The sequence below is a fragment of the Aotus nancymaae genome, unplaced genomic scaffold (assembly GCF_030222135.1).
Source record: "Aotus nancymaae isolate 86718 unplaced genomic scaffold, 86718_ANA_hifiasm-v0.15.2.pri h1tg000018l, whole genome shotgun sequence".
Lineage (NCBI taxonomy): Eukaryota > Metazoa > Chordata > Mammalia > Primates > Aotidae > Aotus > Aotus nancymaae.
In genome coordinates this window covers 10,279,980-10,300,658 of record NW_026988430.1, presented here as the reverse complement: position 1 = coordinate 10,300,658, position 20,679 = coordinate 10,279,980, and the positions used below count along the sequence as shown (strand labels likewise).

The window sequence follows — 20,679 nt, the reverse complement described above, 5'->3', positions numbered from 1 at the left end:
AAAATACAAAAATTAGCCAGGCGTGGTGGCTCACACCTGTAATCCCAGCTACTCAGGAGGCTAAGGCAGGAGAATCGCTTGAACCCAGGAGGCAGAGGTTGCAGGGAGCCAAGATCATGCCACTGCACTCTAGCCCAGGTGACAGAGGGAGACTCTATCTCGAAAAAGAAAAAGAAAAAGAAAAGAAATAATGGCGTCAATACTAAAAAAAGAAAATAGCAAAAGTAGGGGTAACAAACTTTTTTTTTTTTTGCAAAAGTGGTTTCTAATTCTTTGCTTTTGTATCAAAGGAGAAACTAGTTAAGTTTTTAGCTGGAAGACCAAAAAAAAAAAAAAAAATTTTAGGAGTCAGATCACTGTGGTCTATAAATTGGAAGGCATTCAGAATATAATTAAGCAAAATTGCACCTACAAAATTTTTTCCATTTCTACCTACTTACATGAACAATATTCTTTGTCTATAAAAAATAAAAGTTGGAATAGAATTCATATAGAAGCCTGCCTATTTCCAGTAATTAGTAATCAAAAATTACAATAATTGGGAAAAATGAAACCAGTCTGCTCTTACTAAAAAGTGTTTTCAGTAAGATTTTACTTTTGCTTTTAATAATAATGTAATAAAATGCATACATATACTTACACTTTTTTGTTCACTGGTTTACTACTACTAATTGTCATAACTTAATCCAAAGTAAAACTTTAAAATACTCAGAGCTTAAAATCACAGAAAATTTAAATAAATTTCAATTTCTATATGTATTTGTAGCAGAAATATGAGAGCGTGAACAATAAAATGCTATTAAGAGACCAGGCGCGGTGGCTCACGCCTGTAATCCCAGCACTTTGGGAGGCTGAGGCGGGCAGATCACGAGGTCAAGAGATCGAGACCATCCTGGCCAACATGGTGAAACCCCGTCTCCACTAAAAATACAAAAATTAGCTGGGTGTGGTGGCGTGCGCCTGTAGTCCCAGCTACTCGGGAGGCTGAGGCAGAAGAATTGCTTGAACCCGGAAGGCGGAGGTTGCAGTGAGCAGAGATTGTGCCACTGTACTCCAGCCTGGCGCCTGGTGACAGAATGAGACACTGTCTCAAAAAAAAAAAAATGCTATTAGGAATAAATATATTAGTAAAAAAATTTACTGGAAAAGAAAATGAAAGTTCAAGGAGAAAAAAGGACAATATAAAATCTCCTACTCACAAAAAAAAAAAAAAAAAAGAGCTGTAAAGGCTGGCGCGGTGGCTCACGCCTGTAATCCCAGCACTTTGGGAGTCAGGAGGATAATGAGGTCAGGAGATCAAGACCATCTTGGCCAACGTTGTGAAACCCCATCTCTACTAAAATACAAAAAATTAGCTAGGCGTGATGGCACGCACCTGTAGTGCCAGCTACTGGGGAGGCTGAGCCAGGGGAATCACTTGAACCAGGGAGGTGGAGACTACAGTGAGCCGATATCATGACACCGCACTCCAGCATGATTTCACTTATATGTGGAATCTTTTAAAAAAACAAAAAAGGAGCCAGGCATGGTGGCTCATGCCTGTAATCCTAGCACTTTGGGAGGCCGAGGTGGGTGGATCACCTGAGGTCAGGAGTTCAAGACCAGCCTGACCATCATGGTGAAACCTCTTCTTAAAAAAAACAAAAAACAAAAAAGGAACTATACAAAGGGAGTAAAACAGTGGTTTACCAGGAGCTGAGGGTGGAAAGAAAATGAAGAGATGTAAGTCAGAAGATGTAAAGTAGCAAATATATAGAATGAACAAGTCTAGAGTTATTATGTACAACATGAGGACTACAGGTAATAATATCGTGCTGTATCTGGATTCATGCTAAATGAGTAGATTTTAGTTGGTTCTGCACAAAAGCAAAAAAAAAAAAGCAAAAATAAATAACTTTGTTAACAATTTGCTTCACCATAGTGACCTTTTTACTATCTATACGTATCCCATAATACCATGTTGTATGCCTTAAATATACACAATTAAAAAAAAAAATTCTGGCCAGGTGAGGTGGCTCACACCTGTAATCCCAACACTTTGGGATTCCGAAGCAGGCACATCACTTGAGGCCAAGAATTCAAGAGACCAGCCTTGCCAACATGGCAAAACCTCTTATCTACTAAAAATACAAAAATTAGCTGGGCTTGGTGGTGCATGCCTGTAATCCCAGCTATTCAGAAGGTTGAGGAATGAGAATCACTTTAACCCTGGAGACGAAGTTGCAGTGAGCCGAGATCATGCCACTGGCACTCCATCCTGGGTGACAGAGCAAGACTCTTTCTCAAAAAAAAAAATTAACTATTTTGGGAAGTAGGGGTAGGCAGATCACTTGAGCTCAGGAGTTCAAGACTAGCCTGGGCAGCATAACAAAATCCCACCTCTACAAAAAATACAAAAATTAGCCAGGACTGGGAGGCTAACATGGTAGAATTACTTGGGCCCAGGAGATTGAGGCTGCAGTAAGCCATGATCACATCACTGCACTCCAGCCTGGGCAACACGGCTAGAAAGATGATGTCTCAAAAAAAAAAAGGAATGAGGATGAAGTAAAAGAAATGCAGAGATGGTAAGGACACTGAGGAAAAACAGAACCTACCATGCATGTATAGAACCTACATTATCTGACAGAATATTTACTCTCAGTTGAGGACAATGCCCCTATTATCTCCATTTTTACAGGAGGGAAAACTAAAGCCTGAAGAGTTAGGATCAGTGATTTGCAACCCTAGCTGCAAATCAGAATCACCAGAAAAACTTCAGCCATAAAATAAAGCCTAGGCCAACCCCGGAGACTGATTTAAGTGTTTTGTGATGGGACTTGGGCATCCCAGGTGATTCTAATGTGCAGCCCAAGTCTATAGATCATAACCAAGGCCACATAGGTGACCACGTGGTTTACTGCCTCTCTACTACATAATATTAACGCCAAACTATGGAAATAAGTTTTAAGAGTTTGTTAACTGTTGCAACCAACCAACACAAAAGAACTCAAAATGTAAACTACAAATAACCAGTCAAGGCTTGGTTAATAAATAAAAAAATAAAATAATGACACACTTGTATACTTCACAATTATAATCCTAGATAGAAACATAAAAGAAACCTCATTACCTGTCAGAACCTGGGTGAAATTCTGAAAGCAAGGAAGGTCGTCTTCGAAGCTGCTGCTGCTGCTGCTGTTGCTGCAAGAGCTGTGATGCCTGACTGACTTCAATATGAGAGGAACGATAATCAGGGACTGCAAACTCCTAGTATTAAAATAATCATAAATTAGTTATTAACTAAAAACTGAACGGCATCATGAAATCAAAGCAAGTATAAAGGTAGTTATGGGCCACTAAGTATGGAAAGAAAAAGTAATGACCATTTTAAACCTTCATTGATCTAATTCTTCCCCTTAAAATAATCAACATTTTAACTATGTATCATTAAAAATAATCCAAAATGAAATTTCAAGTTTAATCTATATTGACTCATTCCTCTAATAACAAATTACAGTAACTCCCAATCTGTATTACTCACATCAGTAAAATCTCAAACTCATGTGTTCAATATGAAACCCTAAAAAGCATTCCAATATTATATTCATAATGAGTAAGCTGGAAGAAGGGTCATAGAAGTCTAATCAAATCCATTCACACTTACAGTGAAGAAATTGGAGTCCAGAGAATTAACCTGCTAGTTAAGAGTAGTAGTTTTGGCTCACACCTGTAATCCCAGCACTTTGGGAGGCTGAGGCAGGTGGATCACTTGAGGTCAGAAATTCAAGACCAGCCTGGTCAACATAGTGAAACCCTGTCTCTACTAAAAATACAAAACTTAAGCTGGGCATGGTGGCCGACACCTGTAATCCAAGCTACTCACGAGGCTGAGGCAGGAGAATCGCTTAAACACAGGAGGCGCAAGTTGCAGTGAGCTGAGATCTCACCACCGCACTCCAGCTGGAGTGACAGAGCGAGACTCCATCTCAAAAAAAAAAAAAAAAAAAAAAAGGTAGTTTTTCCCATCATAACTAGGTAAGTGTTTATATGTTTGTTTTTGTATCTTTCCTTTGTTGATTTTTTTTGTTTTTTGGCAAAAATTTCCTTTCAAAACAAATCTATTGTGCTAACTCAATCATAAACAGATAAACACAGAATTACTAAATAAGCCAGGAACTCCAGTCCTAGGTATATACCCCAAAGAATTACAAGTATTTAAAACCACACACAAAAGCTAATACACAATTTTTCACGGGTGCATTATTCACAATAGCCAAAAAATGAAAACAACTAAAATGTCCATCAACTAATGAACAAATAAACAAAATGTAGTATAACCACACAACTGAAAATCATTTGGCCATAAAAAAAGGAGACATATGCTAGAACACAGATGAACTTAGAAAACATTACACTAAGTCTAAAAAAAATAAAAGGCCAGGCACAAAAGGCCACATATTATTATTCCATTTATATAAAATGCTACAATAAGCAAATCCAGGCTGGGTGCTATGGCTCACGTCTGTAATCCCAACACTTTGGGAGGACAAGGTGGGCAGACTGCTTGAGCCCAGAGGTTCAAGACTAGTCTGGGCAACATACTGAGATTTCATCTCTACAAAAAATACGTTTAAAAATTAGCCAGGCATTGTGGCACATCCCAGCTACTCGGTAGGCTAAGGTGGGAGGATTGCTTGAGCCCAAGAATTAGAGGCTGCAGTGAGCTTCGATTGTGTCGCTGCACTCCAGCCTGGATGACAGAGCAAGACACTGTCTTTATATTTAAAAAAAAAAAAAAAGGGGGGGGGGCAACAAATCCAGAGAAACAGAAAATAGATTGGTGATTGCCAAAAGATAGGGGGAAGAGGAGAATTGAAAATACTATTACATATGGGGTTTCATTGCAGGTGATGGAGATGTCCTGAAATCGAGTAACAATGATAACTGCACAACATAATGAATATACTAAAAGCCACTACGTTACATACTTTAAAATGGTAAATTTGCTGTTACATGAATTCTGTGTCAACGAAAAAAGGTTCAAAAATCATAAACAGATAAAATTGTGCTGTCTAGGATGAAACAGAGGGTAGATAAGCCATTGAGAGCCCTTCTTTATAAGTTATGACTAAAAAATGACTCATAGTCTAAGGAGAAACTTCAGCTATAAAGTTGAAAACATAAAAAACAAAACCATTTAAAACACTTTTTCAGCCAGGTGTGGTGGCTCACATCTGTAATCCCAGCACTTTGGGAGGCCAAGGCAGGCAGATCACGAGGTCAGGATTCAAGACCAGCCTAGCTGGTCTCTACTAAAAATACAAAAAATTAGCTGGGCGTAGTGGCGTGCTCCTGTAATTCCAGCTACATGGGAGGCTGAGGCAGGAGAATCGTGTGAACCCAGGAGGCAGAGGTTGTATTGATCCAAAATTGCACCATTGCACTCTAGTCCCAGCAACAGTGCAAGACTCCGTCTCGAAAAAAAAAAAATTTTTTTTTTCCAAAGGCACCAAAACAAAAAGGAATTTATATTCCACGGAAATAAGTAAAACAGTAGATAGGAGTAGAAAAGGACCTAAGAAATATTGACAATATCAAATAGGTCAGGTGCTATGGCTCATGATTGTAATCCCAGCACTTTGGGAAGCTGAGGCAGGTGGATCACTTGAGGTCATGAGTTCGAGACCAACCTGGCCAATATGGTGAAACCTCATCTCTACTAAAAATAAAAAAACTAGCCAGGCGTGGTAGCAGGCACCTGTAATGCCAGCTACTCCAGAGGCTGAGGCAGAAGACTTGGTTGAAGCTGGGAGGTGGAAGTTGCAGTGAGCCAAGACCAAGCCATTGCACTCCAGCCTGGGCAACAGAGCAAGACTCTGTCTAAAAAAAAAAAAAGTCAGCCCTTGATACAAGGGTTTGTTACCAAAAAAAAAAAAAAAAGGAGGAAAAGAAGATGAAGAAAAAGTAGCAGCAGCAGCAGCAGCAAATAGCAAGCCAGGCCTAGTAGCTCACACCTGTAATCTTAGCCCATTGGGAGGCCAAGGTGGGACGAACTGCTTGAGGCCAGGAGTTTGACACCAGCCTGGCCAACATGGCGAAACCCCATCTCTACTAAAATTACAAAAATTAGCTGGGCGTGGTGGCACATGCCTGTGGTCCCAGCTACTCAAGAGGTTGAGGTACAAGAATTCCTTGAACCCAGGAGGTGGAGGTTGCAATGAGCCAAGATTATGCCACTGCACTCCAGCCTGGGCCACAAAATGAGATTCTGTCTTAAAAAAAAAAAAAGAAAGAGAGAAAGAAAGAAAGAATCAAATAAAGAAATTAAAAACTGAATCACTGAAAGTAAATGATAGTTAAAAGCAAATGAAAGCTAAGAGAGAATTGAGGAATTTTCTCAGTACCCAGTAAAGTACAAAGACAGAAACCACAGAAGAAAAGTTAAAAATGGGAGCTAGAATAAAAAGTTACAACATCCCATATCCACAGGTAAGAGACAGGATCCTGAGAAATAATAGAACAGCATTTCTCAGAAGTTAGAAAAGACATAGTCTTCAGATTTAAAAAGGCTTAAGGAAAAAACTGGATGTATTTTTAAAATTAATCCATACTGAACACATGAAAATTTTAGGTAACAAGAATAAAGTGAAAACTTTATTACAAGTTCCATGAAATAAAAAAGAGGTTTCCTACAAAGTTACAAGGATCATAATAAAAGCAGACTTCTCATGGCAACACTCAATAGAAGCAAACAGCAAATCACAGCATATTCCAAGTTCAGAGGAAAATAACTTTGAAGCTACAAATTCAATAACTACATCATTTGGCTGGGCATGCTAGTTCATTCCTATAAGCACTTTGGGAGGGCAAAGGAGGATGACAGCTTGAGGCCAGGAGTTTGAGATCAGCCTGTGCAACACAGTGAGACACTATCTCTATAAAAATATTTAAAAATTAGCTGGGCATGGTAGTACAAACCTATAATCCCAGCTACTCAGAAGGCTGAGGTGAGAGGATCACTTGAGCCCAGGAGCTCAAAGTTACAGTGAGCTATGATTGTGTCACTGCATTTCAGCCTGAGTGATAAGAGTGAAACCTTGTCTCTAAAAATAAAATAAAATAAAAAATAAACCATCACTCAAGTTTTAAGGATACTAACTTTTGAGAATTCAAGAACTCAAATAATGAACCAACCACAGACACTCTCTGAAAGAATTTCTAAAGGATGTAACCAGCAAAAATTAAGAGTAAGGAGTGAAATGAAAGTAACAACAGTGCACTGCGGCTTCCAGGTATGAGCAGTCAGCACGGCTCAGAATTACCTTCTCACAGTCAACAGCTAAAAAAGTCAACAAAATGTAGAAACTATTTTCAGAAACTGGATAAATAGGCAGCACATGACTTGATCATTGAGAGAAATGAAGCAAATGAGGTGAGCCCTACATACCATACTCTAGGCCCTCTGTCTAGAGGCAATTTCCAAATTGCAGCCATGGGAAGGGAACCTAAATCGTGTCCCACAATCATAATCATTGAAGAAACAACCGTACAAGGCTTGGATAAGCCATAGGGACTGAACTTCCAAAGTTAGTTTCAAAGAGAAAGATTTCCTGAAATCTGAATTTGGGATCCCTTAAGCCTCTGAGAATTCTAGTCTGTAAATACATAAGGAGAAATATCACAGGCTGGGGTAAGAATAATTTCTGATGAAAGAACAATTAGAAGCAACTATAAAGCAAACAACTCCCTGCGCTCACTGAGGGTAAGAACTCATTCAAATTTCCTCCAGCAAGAGTGAGGACACTCCACTGAATACATGGGATATTCAAAAGAAATCCTAGGAGACAAGCTTAGAAGTGGGGGATAAATTAGATCTACAATAAAGACTATGCCAGACGTGCCATAAGAGTTTAAAAACAAGCCTCAAAAGTAACTTAATTTCCTACCAGAAGGACTTCCATCTCTCTTTACAGGAATGTAACAAAGGCCAGCAGTAAAAAAGTGTAAAACACAACGTTCATATTCTAATCAAAAATGAAATCCATCTGCGATAAAAATGTGTTAACAACAGATTGAAACATACAGAAGACCACTGATTACAATATCACAGCAAAGTGAAACTAATGGATTTAAAAAAAAAAAAAAATAGGAAAAAAGTGAACAGAGATCCAGTGAACTGTGGAATAACATGCAACATGAGTAACTTGAGTCCCAGATAGAAACTAGGGGGAAAGGAGACAGGAAAAAAATATTTGAAAAAACAATGGTCCCAAACTGCTCAAATTTTATGAAACTTATAAATCCACAGAATTGGCAAGCTATAAATCCATAGAATGCTAGCCACAATAATGTATTCACTCAAAAAGCACAACAGCAAGGCATTGTGGCTCACACCTGTATTCCCAGCTACTTGGGAGGCTGAAGCAAGAGGATCCCTTGAGCCCAATAGTTCTGGGCCATAGCTCTGGGCTATGCCAGTCAGATGTCTACACTAAGTTCACATTTATATGATGACCTCCCAGAAGCAGGGGGACCAGCAGGTTGCCTAAGGAGGGATAAAAATGCCCTAGTTTAAAAAAAAAAAAAAAAAAAGGAGGTCACATGTGCTGATCAGTAGTGGGATTGCACCTATGAAAACCACTGCATTCCAGCCTAGGCAACACAGCAAGGAATGATCTTTATTTGAAAAAAAAAAAAAAAAAGGCACAACAAACGCACATAACACCCAAATTGCTGAAAACCAATGATAAAGAGAAAAATCTTAAAAAGTAACCAGAGGAGACCAGGTGTGGTGGCTCACACCTGAAATCCCTGCACTTTGGGAGGCCGAGGCAGGAGGATCACTTAAGGCCAAGAGTTCAAGACCAGCCTGGCTAACATAGTGAAACCTCAACTCTACCAAAAATACAAAACAATAGTTGGAGCCAGGAGCAGAGGCTCATGCCTGTAATCCCAGAATTTTGGGAGGCCGAGGCAGGCGGATCATCTGAGGTCGGGAGTTTGATATCAGCCTGACCAACACAGAGAAACCCTGTCTCTACTAAAAATACAAAATTAGCCAGGCATGGTGATGCATGCCCATAATCCCAGCTACTTGGGAGACTGAGGCAGAAGAATCTCTTGAACCCAGGAGGCAGAAGTTGTGGTGAGCCAAGATGGCACCATTGCACTCTGGGCAACAAGAGCGAAACTCCATCTTGTATAAAAGAAAAAAAAAACTTAGCTGAGCACAGTGGTGCGTGCCTGCAGTCCCAGCTACTCAGGAGGCTGAGGCATGAGAACTGCTTGAACCCAGGAGGCAGAGGTCACACCACTGCACTCCAGCCTGAACAACAGAGGAAGACTGCCTCAAAAAAAAAAAAGGAACCAGAGGAGGGAAAATGTGTTTTATAAATAAATGAACAAAAATTGAGGCTTCTAGACAGAAACTATACAAGCCAGAATAAGATGATATGACATATCTTAAAATACTAAAACTGTCTGGCAGATAGAGCACTAAAAAAATAAATAAATAAATAAATAATACTAAAACTGTCAACTTAGAATTCTATATTTAGTGAAAATAGTCTTCAGAAATAAAGCTGAAATAAACTTTTTCAGGCAAATAAAAGCTGAGAGAAATCATTGCCAAAAAACCTACACTAAGAGAAATGAAGTTCTTCAGGCAGAAACACAATAATATCAGAGGAAAACTTAATATACAAAAATGAATGGAAGATGACCAGGCGTAGTGGCTCACGCCTGTAATCCCAGCATTTTGGGAGGCCGAGGCAGGCCAGTCATCTGAGCTTGGGAGTTCAAAACCAGCCTAACCAAAATGGAGAAACCCCACATCTACTAAAAATACAAAATTAGCCAGGCGTGGTGGCACAAGTCTGTGATCCCACCTATTCGAGAGGCTCAGGCAGGAGCACTGCCTAAACCCTGGAGGTGGAGGTTGTGGTGAACTGAGATTGTGCCACTGTACTCCAGCTTGGGCAACAAGAGCAAAACTCTGTCTCCAAAAAAAAAAAAAAAAAAGAAGGATGTCAGAAATGGTTATACTCAGGCAATCAGAGAAGGAAAAAAATAATAAAGAGCAGAAATCAGTGAAATAGAAAAACAGTAAAAATGACTGAATCCAAAGCTAGTTCTTCCAAGAATCTACTAAACTGACAAACCTCTAGGCAGACTGATTAAATAAAAAATAAGAAAAAAACACATTATCAATATGAGGAACAACATCACGACATATCGCAAACACACTGAAACAATGAGGGAATATTGTGACAATTTGTGTCAATAAATCTGATACCTTAAACAACAAAATACACCCAAAACTGACTCAAGAAAAAACTGAGTATCCGGATTAAAAACTATTAAAGAAACTGAGTTCATATTTAAATTCTTCCCACCAAAAAAAAGTTGGGGGCCCAAGAATTTCACGGATAAATTCTATCAAATATCTAAGGATAAAAATGCATCAATGCTGGCCAGGCACAGTGGCTCACACCCGTAATCCCAGTGCTTTGGGAGGCTGAGGTGGGTGGATCACGTGAGGTCGGGAGTTCAAGACCAGTCTGGCCAACTTGGCAAAACCCCATCTCTACTAAAAAAAAAAAAAAATACAAAAAATTATCCAGGCACGGTGATGGATGTCTGTAATCCCAACTACTTGGGAGTCTGAGGCAGGAAAATTGCTTCAACCCAGGAGGAGGAGGCTGCAGTGAGCCGAGATCACACCACTGCCCACTCCAGCCTGGGCGACAGAGTGAGACTCTGCTGTCTCAAAAAAATAAACAAAGAAAAGGCTGGGCATGGTGGCTCACACATGTAATCCCAGCACCTTGGGAGGCTAAGGCGGGTGGATCATCTAGGTCAGGAGTTTGAAACCAGTCTGGCCAATATGGTGAAATCCCATCTTTACTAAAAATACAGAAATTAGCTGAGCGTAGTGGTGCACACCTGTAATCCCAGCTACTCAGGAGGAGGAGGTTGCTATAAGCCAAGATCATGCCATTGCACTCTAGCCTGGGCAACAGAGCAAGACTCCATCTCAAAAAAAAAAAAAAAAAAAAAAAAGTACCAATCCTACACAAATCCCTTAAGAGAACACAGGAGTAAAGAGCATTCTCCAAGTTAACATCATTCTTAACACAGAAGGACTGAAACTCAACGCTTACCATATATAAAATTTTAATTCAAAACAGATAATTTACCTAAATGAAAAACCTAAAATTATAAAACTTAGAGAAGAAAACATAAGTGAAATCTTGGCGACCTTCAATTTGGCAAGAACTTCTTAGATATGACACAAAAAGCACAAAATATGAACAATAAAAGTAATACATCGGGGACGGGTGCAGTGGCTGACGCCTGTAATCCCAACACTTTGGGAGGCCAAGGTGAGCAGATCATCCGAGGTCAGGAGTTCAAAATCAGCCTGGCCAACAGGGCAAAGTCCATCTCTACTAAAGATACAAAAATTAGCTGGGCATGGTGGCAAGCACCTGTAATCCCAGCTACTCAGGAGGCTGAATGAAGCAGAATTGCTTGAACTTGGGAGGCAGAGGTTGCAGTGAGCCCAGATGGCGTCTCTGCACTCCAGCCTGGGCAATAGAACAAGACTCCTTCTCAAAAAAAGGATTTGAGAAAAATAAAAAATGTATACTCTCCAAAGGATACTGTTAAGAAAATAAGGCAATACTTATTTTAATAATCTAAATACAACAAATATATAGATATATGTTTTCTAAGTAATTTTACTTACAATAATCAAAACCTGGAATAGGTGACTAGATAAACAAATTGTGGTATACCCATAACCAACAATAAAAAGGAAGGAACTGAGATGTGCCAGACATAGATAGATCACAGAAGTGTTATGGGAAGCAAAAGAGGCCACAGACAAAAGAGTTCCCATGAAGCTCAGAACATATACAATGTATTACGACAGAAAGCAGATCGGTGGTTTCCTAGGAGCTGAAGTTAGTAGGAAGTCAGGGAGGAGGACTGACACGAATAGGGTACCAAGGAGGATGGGGTGCCAAGGAATATTCTGGAGTGTTGGAAATGTTGTTCATCTTCATTTTGGTGATGGTTCTATGGGTTTATGAATTTGTCAAAGTTTGTTACTATGTACACATATAATGAGTGCAATCTAGTATATATATATAAACTAAACTGCAAAGCTAATTTTTTTTTTCAGACAGAGTTTCACTCTTGGCCCAGGCTGGAGTGCAATGGTAGGATCTCGGCTCACTTCAACTTCTGACTTCTGGGTTCAAGTGATTCTCCTGCCACAACCTCCCAAGTAGCTGGGATTAATGGTGGCCGCTACAATGCCTGGCTAATTTGTTTTTTGTATTTTTAGTAGAGACAGGGTTTCACCATGTTGGCCAGACTGGTCTTGAACTCCTGACCTCAAGTGATCCATGTGCCTCGGCCTCCCAAAGTGCTGGGATTATAGGTGTGAGCCACCGTGCTCAGCCCGAAGTTTTTAAAAAAGCAGTAGCAACAATAATCCAGAAAACTGGTAATCAGATAAATAACACTGGGGTAGGGGCAACAACACAAGCAAAATTCAACACCCAATCATGACAGAAATTCTCAAACTAGGAACAGAAAGCAACCTCTTCAACCAAAAAAGGGATCAACAAAAACATGCAACTAACATTACATGTAATGATGAAAGACTAAATGCTTCCCTACACAAGAACAATGTAACAATGTCCACTCTAATGCTGTAATCATGACTATACTTCAAAGGAGTCCTCAGTAGGGCCCCATAGTAAATACTCAACTACATTTTTATAACAAATCTGCTTTATCAGTCTCTGAGATGACCATTTCATCACATCCTTTCCTATTTTTCTTTAAACCTCTTACACCCATATCCTTGGTCTACTATGAGCTTATTATTTCACCTCATATTTTATTTTTCACAAGGTAAATCAATCTCTTACAAACTCTTCCTATGATAAAATCTTCCTTCCTGCCTATCTACCATGCCCTCTTTCCTTCCTACCTACTATGCAAAGCTTCCTACCATCAATCTCTCAAGAAGAGAGAGGTCTTTATGCTGGCCATCACTCAAGAGAGGCCAAGTTATTTGGCCAGCTTAAAACTCAACCACAACTTGGAGTATAAATATAGGTCTTACCCTTGAAATTCTAGACAATTGATAGTTTTCTATTTATCATCAACTCCTACAATCAAAAGCAAAGACAAGTTCATAAAGCCACAGTAAGAAAACAGGAATAATTAATTCCCAACCTTTGGTTCCTCATCTTTGTAAACAGTTCTTGCCACTTAAAAAAAAAAAAAAAAGGTACATGTGGTAGTTTCTGACCAACATGTTTATTAAACAGGAAAAGTAAAGAAAAACACAAAAAAACGTGCAATTTGCATAGCATTTGTTCCTTACCTGCTGGTGGCGGGTGCTGGGAAAAGTATACTGGACAGAGTGGGAAGGATACCGACTTTGTTCTGTGCTGAATGCTCCTTGGTTGGGAGGATAACCTGAACTTGACATTATCAGTAAAGAAGTCCTCACCAGACTGTGAGATCAACGCCAACAAACAATCATGTTTCTAGGAAACCACCTAAACATGATGGGAAAAAACCGAATTAATAAGAACTAAAACACCAAGTGTACTTCTAATAAATGATAACTATAGCTACATAAATAAAACCATCATTACCAGTAAAAGCTTCCTCTTATGTATTTACTTAATAAAAGTTACCAAGATTTTAAAACATTAATGGGTCATTTCTTTTTACATTTAAAATAGGTTATTATGTGACAAATAATATAATTAGCTATATAAAGTAAAAACAGTATATAAAAACTTAGCATAAGATCTGGCACCTCTGCTTAGTATCTTTCTATAAATGTCTGAGAAACAAATATAAAGATAAAAATACATGGTTCTAAATTTGAGAGTTCATAAGTCAATTGTGAAAAATAATTCAAGAGTAATTACAAGGTAAGCACTTGTGCAGAGGAAGTATTGCCTTTATTAAATAATTCTGAAGCAAGTATGATAAAATACTAAGTTTTGTACATCACAGATGGTAGGTAGATGGACATTTGTTGTATTACTCCTTGCATGCTTCTATGGGCCTGAAATAGCAAATAAAGGAAAAAAAAAAAAAAGGCCAGAAGTGGTGGTTAACACCTGTAATCCCAGCACTTTGGGAAGCCGAGGTGGGCAGATCACTTAAGGTCAGGAGTTTGAGACCAGCCTGGCAAACATGGTGAAACCTCTTCTCTACTAAAAATATAAAAATTAGCCAGGTGTGGTGGCATGTGCCTGTAATCCGAGCTACTCAGGAGGCTGAGGCAGGAGAATCACTTGAACCTGGGAGGCAGAGGTTGCAGTGAGCTGAGATCACACCACTGCACACCAGCCTGGGCAACAGAACAGGACTCCATCTCAAAAAAGAAAAGAAAAAGAAACTCCATCTTCATTATAAAGTATATTCCTACTTATCCACAATTCTAGACTCACTAATTTGATTTGCCTGTCTTTTCTTGTGCCAATGCCACACTTTTCAAGTTACTCTAGTATTCAGAGGTTTTTATATTCAGCAGGGCAAATTTCCCTCACTATGCTTTGTTGTTGCTAACTTTCACCGCCTTCCCAACTATTCTAGCACATTTCCTCTTTCACACAAGTATCAGAGTCAGCTTGTCAGGTTCCATAGAAATTCTAGATGAGAACACATAAATAACTGAATTCACAGACTAATGGGAGAACAGGTACCTTTATACTCCTGAGTATTCTGTTTATCCTGAGATAAACATTATCTATGTTTATGTTTCAGGATAGCACAAATATTTATGTTATATATAATTAACATGGGAATATTTTGCATACATATGATAGAGAATATTACATATGTATAAAAAATGTGCTATAATATATAATTTCTATCTTAATTATATATAAAATATGTAAAACTACCATGACAAAAATTTAACATATATACAAACATGTGCATGTGTATACACACACGCACACACATGTGCGTGTGTGTATACACATACTCTTACTTTAAAACAGGAATTCTATTACCTAATTGGGTGGTTTTAAAAAAAGAAATTATTTATATATAATTAATATGAAAATTATATAACTATATATATATAACATATATATATATAATATCCACTCATTTAATATTTTGTTTCTTAGTAAAGTTTTAATATTATTTCCATCATTTCAAGGGATTTCAGAAGAGGGCAAACAAAAAATAATTCAATGTGACAACTTGATCAATTTCCCAGTTTTTACCAATATATGCAATACAAAATATGCAATTCTTTATTCAGTTAGGTTTAGAAAATAAAATTTTCTAGGGAATTGTCATTCAATCTAACTTTAAAACAAAACTTATAGGCCAGCCACAGTGGCTCACACCTGTAATCCCAGCACTTTGGGAGGTCAAGATCAGAAGATCTCCTAAGGCCAGGTGTTCAAGACCAATCTGGGCAATGAAGCCAGACCTGTCTCTACGAGAAAATAATAATAATAATTAGTCAGGCGCGGCAGTACACACCCATGGTCCCAACTACCCAGGAGGCTGAAACAGGAGGATCACTTGAGTCCAGGAGGTCAAGACTACAATGAGCTGTGACTGTGCCACTGCTCTCCAGCCTGGGTGATACAGTGAAACTCTGACTCAAAAAACAAAAGAAAAAACTTATAGAAAGAACTTTAAAAAGTGTATGTGGTGGCCGGGTGTGGTGGCTCACACCTGTAATCCCAGCACTTTCGGAGGCCAGGGCGGGCGGACCACAAGGTCAGAAGTTCAAGACCAGCCTGACTAATGTGGTGAAACCCCGTCTTTACCAAAAATATAAAAATTAGCCGGGCGTGGTGGCATGTGCCTGTAATCTCAGCTACTTAAGAGGTTGAGGCAGAAGAATCACTGGAACCGGGGAGGCGGAGGTTGCAGTAAGCCGAGATTGCGCCACTGCACTTCAGCCTGGGTGATAGAGCAAGACTCCATCTCAAAAAAAAAAAAAAAACTGTATGTGGTACCATGTAATATATAAATATTTTAAATAAATATACCATCCTTCCTCCAATCTCACTTTTCCTGCTGTTGTGAAAGCTCGCCAGGAGAAGAATCAAATCAGAAGACTGACCAGCTGTCCCTCAGTCTGTTCCCCCGCCCAACTCACCCCCACCACCCCCCCTCCCTTCCAACGCCCAAGGCATGGAAGTCAGCAAATCTTAAGGACTGGGAGATTTTGAGATTACCCAATTAACACTGATTTGACAGATGAGAAATCTGAAAAACCGAGAAATTCAATAATTCCTCCAATATCACAAAGTTGTCTGTGGAAAAATTGGGAAAAACTAACGCTTTCTGCAATGTTTTGCAGCTTTCTCAGCAAGCAGTGACCCACTTGGAGGAGTTGAGATGTTCAGTGAGACCACACATTAAAACCACCTGAGGAGCTTTCTTCTCATCTATTCACCTGCCAGGTGGAAGGGGAAAAGCCAACATGTGGCGTTGTGGGAAGGGTTGATCTTTTGGGAAATAAATATTCTATGCAGGACTTAAGATTGTTTTTAAAAATACCACAGAATACAAAGTGAAAAATCTCCCCACCCTTCTCCTCCAGCTGCTATCCAGTTATCCTCCCAAAAGGCAACCAAAGTAACCTATTTCTAGAGTGTCCTTTAGAAATATCCTACACATACTCACACTTTTTCCCCTATGTAAATGGTGGCATACTAGAAATACACTGTTTTGCATGTTGCTTTTATTAATACATCTTGGCAATTATTCCCATGAATTTATGGTTCTTTCTATTGCTATAGAGGGTTTTACTATATGAATGTCCATTCATTATTTCGTAAAAGTTTTCCAACTAATTCTGATCTGCAGTCCTAAAACATGCTTTAAGTGATCTGTCTCTGTGCTCTTCTTCCAACTCTGACATCTCAAACAAAGCTATAAATGGAATAGGGAGGCAAAAGGAAAGATCTTAACCCAGGATCATCTAATTTTTTTCTAACAGTAGCCTAAATGATTAGAAATCCATGAGGTATAATTTCTTTTTTTTTTTTTTTTTTGAGGCAGAGTTTCGCTGTTGTTACCCAGACTGGAGTGCAATGGCGCGATCTCAGCTCACCGCAACCTCCGCCTCCTGGGTTCAAGCAATTCTCCTGCCTCAGCCTCCCGAGTAGCTGGGATTACAGGCGTGCGCCACCATGCCCAGCTAATTTTTGTATTTTTAGTAGAGACGGGGTTTCACCTTGTTGACCAGGATGGTCTCGATCTCTTGACCTCATGATCCACCCGCCTCGGCCTCCCAAAGTGCTGGGATTATAGGTGTGAGCCACCGCGCCCGGCCGAGGAATAATTTCTTAATGCATATTGTTTAATTTTCAGCTACGGTGAGTCCTGAGTTCAACAATTACACTCAATGTCACTCAAAGTCACAAGTTAAGTAACTTGTTCATTTTTTCCCCACTTCTTAGTAATCCTTCCTGTTGTCCTGGTTTTATGGTGTGACTTTAGTGAAGTTAACTTTATTACCTCAAAAAAAAAAATCAGTTTTATTTAAAAGTACTATCAGCCCAACATAGAAGGGGGGGAAACAAAGGCACTAGCCAAGTCAGGAAATTATCCCCAAATGGCGTACAAATTTACAGGTCAAAGCAAGCCCTTCCTGCCTTCACATGAACTATAGCCTGGAGACCACTGCAACCTCCTTCCTCAAAACCTGTCCATGAGATACACAGCAACAGTGGTCAGATCTTGTTTTTTAACCAGCATGCTTTCATCAAAAGTCTTAAATGAAAGCCAGGTGTACAAAATGAGAAACATTCTGATTTAGTGAGAATGGGAGACCTGGAATTCATCTTTTCAGTCTCCCCCCTACCCTTCCCCAACCTTCCCTCCACCCCTGGCTCACTAAGATACCTCTGCAGAATACATTTAAAACCCACTGAAATAAAAGAATCTAGTTTAAAGTTCAGACTGAAGGGGAAGGGAACACCTTAAGTGGCAGTATTAAATTATAATTTCAGTTCTTAGCACCAAAACTCATTAACTCAGGATAGTCACATGGTTGACTCATGAACTGCAAAAATTAACTGCTTAAGAAACCTGGTCAAGATTTTATAAGCAACTTCCTCATATCTTATACAACAACATATATAATGTTTTAGGATGGAAATAACATAGTAAAAATTATATTTACTGTACTATTTTTAGTCATTGTCATAAAGACAATAGCACTTCTAACTGGATTAAACAGATAAACCCAGAACTAGTCTCTTATATCTTGCAAACAGACAATATAAAATGGCAAAATGAAATTGATCTATTTAAGTTCCTTTTTAAATCTTTACATATTAAATAAACACACACACCATTACTCAAAAGGAAAATCTCCCAACAAAAAAATTTCAAATACTATCCTGCCCAAAAAAAAAAAAAAAAAAAAAGCTATTCCTCCTCTCACCAGGAACTCCTGGCTTTTGGCCTACAATCCCTGCATAACCAAAATGTACTTGGATTGGCGTTCAAGGTGGCCTAAGCTATACTGGGGAAAAAAAAAAAAAGCTAAAAATAGCCAGGCGTAATTGCTCACGCCTGTAATCCCAGCACTTTGGGAGGCCAAGGCAGGCGGATCACAAGGTCAGGAGATAGAGACCATCCTCGCCAACATAGTGAAACCCCAACTCTACTAAAATACAAAAAAAATTAGCCAGGCATGGTGGCGCATGCCTGTAGTCCCAGCTGCTTGGGAGGCTGAGACAGGAGAATCGCTTGAACCCAGGAGACAGAGGTTGCAGTAAGCTGAGATCGCACCACTGTACTCCAGCCTGACAACAGAGCGAGACTGTCAAAAAAAACAAAAAAAGCTAAAAACAAAAAAACAAAAAAAGCCACTTCACTGTGGCAGGACTGCAGATGCCACTTCAGATTAACAAGAATTACTCCACCAAGGGTCACAATAGAGGTGAAGCCCACATTTTACCAAAGCAGAAAAAGGATCCTACAAAACATGAAATTATATTTTTAACTGATAAAATAATAAAACCTCCTGATACAAAAGTATGGGATAGGGCAGTGCTTCTGTGAAATTCAGATGCTAAAAAATTAGTTATTAAACTGAGGCAAATTAGGTCACACCAGTTCCCACAAAGCTGCCCAGCTCTAGTCCAATTCCAAAAGTATCTTAGGAAAGACGAGACTAAGAAGGACCACAACCCTGGGCATCCCAATCACCTAAAATCCTCCAACCTGGGGATGATTTAAAGAAAGCTGACTGACAGGTGCGGTGGCTCACGCCTGTAATCCCAGGAGTTTGGGAGGCCAAGGCAGGCAGATTGCCTGAGGTCAGGAGTTAGAGACCAGTCTGGCCAACAGGGTGAAACCACGTCTCTACTAAAAATACAAAGAAATTAGTCGGGTGTGGTTGCAGGCGCCTGTAATCCCAGCTAATCAGGAGGCTAAGGCAGGGGAATTGCTTGAAACAGGGAGGTGGAGGTTGCAGTGAGCCAAGCGCACCACTGCACTCCAGGCTGGGAGACAGAGCAAGACTTCGTCTTTTTTTTTTTTTTTGGAGATGGAGTTTCGCTCGTTACCCAGGCTGGAGTGCAATGGCACGATCTCGGCTCACCGCAACCTCCGCCTCCTGGGTTCAGGCAATTCTCCTGCCTCAGCCTCCTGAGTAGCTGGGATTACAGGCATGAGCCACCACACCCAGCTAATTTTTTTTTGTATTTTTAGTAGAGACAGGATTTCACCATGTTGACCAGGATGGTCTCAATCTCTTGACCTAGTGATCCACCCGCCTCGGCCTCCCAAAGTGCTGGGATTACAGGCGTGAGCCACCGTGACCGGCCCCAAGACTTCGTCTTAGAAAAAAAAAAAAGAACAAATATATTTCACAACCAAAACAGGTGACTACATGCCAATTCCCTCCTTAATCAACACAAAAGAAAAACAGAGAAATTGAAGTAAGAAAAATTTTAACTGTAGATATTTGGCCTGAATTAAGAGACATAATATCTACGTAATCATTACTAAAAGAGTTACCATTTATTGAGCTCTTGTTATATATTAGGCAGCGTACTAAGACTTTGTGTGCATGAGCTCACCTAAAAGTCTGGTTCTTTTATCTGTAAGGCTGTAGGGAAGCTAAATAACTTCCTCAAGCTATATTTTTCTAACTCAGAAACAGATATCTTAAAGATCATCTACTGCTGCCTCCTCTTTGACCCACTAACAGAAACTACAGGTTATTAAGCAATATAAAACAAGGGTTACGAACAGACTGTTTTTTGCTGAACCCCCTCCCCTCTCAGCACCCTAAACTCCATAAATGTTAAAGTCAAATGCTTTTAGCCTATTTTATTTTGGTACACACCTTAGAAACAAACAAAACTAGCAGACATCTATGAAGGCAAAGACCAGCTTTGTTCTACTCCATACTGCCTCTGCAGCAGCTAGCAGTACTTAGCTCTCAGTAACACCCACTCCAGCAGCAAGTTGTTTAGCTGTAAACTTACACACAGCTGAAGCCTCTCAGGCCTCTCCACCTGATTAGCACCATCCTCACCTGCCTATTGCTGCAAAAAAAAAAAAAAAAACTCCTAACTGGAGTCCCCACTTCCAATACTTGAACTCAAAAAGCCAACTGTGGCTGGACACGACTTTGGGAGGCCGAGGCAGGCGGATCAT

The 20,679-nt window shown here is 39.6% G+C and overlaps 1 protein-coding gene across 16 annotated transcripts in view; it reads right to left on the bottom strand.

Moving 5' to 3' along the window:
• The window catches only part of NCOR1 (nuclear receptor corepressor 1), a 182,290-nt gene that overhangs the window by 150,546 nt on the left and 11,065 nt on the right, over window positions 1–20,679 (bottom strand). For all 16 annotated transcript variants that reach the window (XM_012475081.3, XM_012475068.3, XM_064378276.1 and 13 more), the window contains exons 2-3: window positions 13,388–13,565; window positions 3,113–3,249 (exon numbers count right to left, since the gene is read on the bottom strand). In XM_012475081.3, coding sequence (XP_012330504.1) covers window positions 3,113–3,249; window positions 13,388–13,495 — 245 coding nt within the window. In that variant the 5' untranslated portion in view covers window positions 13,496–13,565. The remainder of the gene's footprint in view (window positions 1–3,112; window positions 3,250–13,387; window positions 13,566–20,679) is intronic.